A 2,901-nucleotide genomic window follows, 5' to 3' on the forward strand; every position below is an offset into this window, starting at 1 on the left:
TTGACTGTTGCTTTCTGGCCCCACAGTTCCCCCTGTAATCGTCCAAGGCTTCAGGGCAGGGTTGCACCCAAGCAGGATTTCTCAAACAAAACCTGGGAAATGGTTTCCAGGGCCCCATTGAGAACTAGCTTAGTCAGAGCCCAGGAATCTGGGTTGTAATCAAACTGCTTAAGTGATCCTGAGATGTTTAGGGACCATATTTTGAGCAACACGGACCATCCCCACTAGGTTACAGATGGGGAAGCAGAGGCCCAGGAACTTGCTGATGGTCACATCAAGTAAGGGGCTGTGTCAAGACCTGAGCCAGTCCTGAGGGCCCTGTGCCAGTGGGAAGCCAGGACCCGAAATGTCTGCACCTGGCTCAGCTCTACCTCTATTGCCTCACCCAGACCTGCCCTGGCTGGGCTTGCTTTCTGCCTCAGGTGACCTTGCTAAGCAAATCATGAGTCTCTTGCCCTGATTTAATCAGGAGGGTGGTGCTCAAGGCTCCAGCTTGAGTGAGGCTCTGCCTCCTGGCTGCCCTACTTGGCACCATGGCTCAGTAAAAAGGTTGAGGGGCCCAACCAGCTAGCTTTGTGCCAGGAGTTAGGCCTGAAAGGTGAGTGAGAAGACAACTCTAGAAGGAAGAGGAGAGCAGGGCTATGTCTGCGGGTGATTATCAGCACCTTTGATAACCTCCAGGTGCTTCCTGTCCTGCCTTGTTCTCATTGAGGGGTTGAGGTGAATGGGCTGGGTGTCCCTCAACTCCCTCAGGAATCGAGCAGGGCCCAACTCTGACCTCACTGAGTGTGCCTCTTCTGACCCCACAGCCCCCTGATAAGACAAGTGGTGCCTCTAGCCCATGGGGCAGGCTTCCAGCCTAGTCTAATGCCCCTGAGGCCTGGGCTCCCTCAACTGGGTACTTCTTCAGTAAGTGTGGGTATGAAGGAAGCCGTGGGCACACTATATCCTGTGGCCTGGGCCCTGCTTCTGCCCTCTATTCTCCAGGCCATGTCTGTAGCAGTTCCCTCAGTCCCCACCCTAAAGGGGAGCATCCAGCCCAACCTCGGGCCCCAGAGCAGAGAAAGTCGTTGCAGAGCTCCTCCTGTTTTCTCCTTGTCTGGAAGCAGTCCTGGACTGGACTAGGACGGCTGGCAGATGGGGAGCTCAATGGGTACACTGCCATCTCTGTAGGGACACCAGCCCTGAGTATTCTGACTACTGTTCCCTCGAAGGCTCCTGCCTCAGTGGAGGTATCCACCCCATCTGACACCCCAGCGTTAGCCTAGTCTGGTCACTGTGCCTCCAGGACCCCTGCCTCTATTCTAGAGGGACTCAGTTCTCAAGCCCCAAAATCTCTGGGCAGTGAGACGGGGGTAGGTAGGCTCCTGGGAAGGGGGTGTTGAGCCCTTGAGTCCCTTGGAAAAACCTTCAGCAGTCACTCTTATGATTACCAGGCCTCCCTCAGGGGGCAGGGCACAGCGAAGCTTGCTTCAAGGGCTCCATCCTCTACCTCATCAGCTGTTCTCCAGAGGCTGCCTGTGTCCTTTCCACTGCATCTTTGTCATCGGAGCTGCAAGCTCAAGTTGAGCCTCAAGAAAAACCACTTCATGTGACTTCCCTAGCAGGGCACCTTTCCCCATCTTGGGAACAGCTCATTCCAAGGTGCGGAAGTGTGAGCCATGTACTTTGTGAGGGTGATTTTACCACCCACACAATTTATTTGGGGGAGAGCGGAGGGCCTCATAGGTTGAAAGGATGACTTGTCAGAGGCCGGGGGGAATGTGAGGAAGGTTGCATAGAGCCGTTAGCTGTTGAATTAATGTTGGATGACTATTGTGTGCAAATATTCCAGTGCTCAACCCATTTACTGGGTTTCTTGGCCTCTCTACTGTAGCAGGAAACTGCACTGTGTAGCATGTTACCAAATTTACATTAGTTATTCATTCCCAGTTTCCCCTGCTTAAATCTGCAAATCTAATTTTAGTTCCTTTGTATAATCTCAAGAGACTGGTTATTTTTTATTATTTTTAATATATTTTTTATTTTCTTTTATTTTATTATTTTTATTTTTTTAATTAAATCGTTATTATTCAGATTATTACAGTTGTTCCTCTTTTTTCCCCCCATAGCTCCCCTTCACCCGGTTCCCACCCCTCCCTCCATCCTTACCCCACTCCCCATGTCCTCATCCATAGGTTACGATTTTTGTCAAGTCTCTTCCCGCATCCCCCACACCCCTTTCCCCCACAAGAATACTCAGTCCACTCCCTTTCTATGCCTCTGATTCTATTATATTCACCGGTTTATTCTGTTCATCAGATTATTTATTCACTTGACTTTTAGATTCACTTGTTGATAGATGTGTATTTGTTGTTCATAATTTGTATCTTTACCTTTTTCTTCTTCTTCCTCTTCTTAAAGGATACATTTCAACATTTCATATAATACTGGTTTGGTGGTGATGAACTCCTTTAGCTTTTCCTTATCTGTGAAGCTCTTTATCTGACCTTCAATTCTGAATAATAGCTTTGCTGGGTAAAGTAATCTTGGTTATAGGTACTTGTTATTCATCACTTTGAATATTTGTTTTTTTTTAAATATATTTTATTGATTTTTTTACAGAGAGGAAGGAAGAGGGATAGAGAGTTAGAAACATCGGTGAGAGAGAAACATTGATCAGCTGCCTCCTGCACACTCCTGCTGGGGATATGCCTGGGACCAAGGTACATGCCCCCAACCGGAATCAAACCCGGGACCCTTGAGTCCACAGGCTGACGCTCTATCCACTGAGCCAAACCGGTTTGGGCCACTTTGAATATTTCTTGCCACTCCCTTCTGGCCTGCAAAGTTTCTGTTGAGAAATCAGCTGACAGTCGTATGGGTACTCCCTTGTAGGTAACTGAGTTTCTTTCTCTTGCT

The 2,901-nt window shown here is 48.7% G+C and overlaps 1 protein-coding gene across 1 annotated transcript in view; it reads left to right on the forward strand.

The window, feature by feature from the left end:
- Positions 1-1,661: 1,661 nt before the first annotated feature.
- The window catches only part of COMMD4 (COMM domain containing 4), a 39,304-nt gene continuing 38,064 nt past the window's right edge, over positions 1,662-2,901 (forward strand). Inside the window, exon 1 of the mRNA XM_015571018.1 lies at positions 1,662-1,670. Within this exon, the coding sequence (XP_015426504.1) occupies positions 1,662-1,670 (9 nt within the window). The remainder of the gene's footprint in view (positions 1,671-2,901) is intronic.

Source organism: Myotis davidii, unplaced genomic scaffold (genome assembly GCF_000327345.1).
Source record: "Myotis davidii unplaced genomic scaffold, ASM32734v1 scaffold687, whole genome shotgun sequence".
Taxonomy (NCBI): Eukaryota; Metazoa; Chordata; class Mammalia; order Chiroptera; family Vespertilionidae; genus Myotis; species Myotis davidii.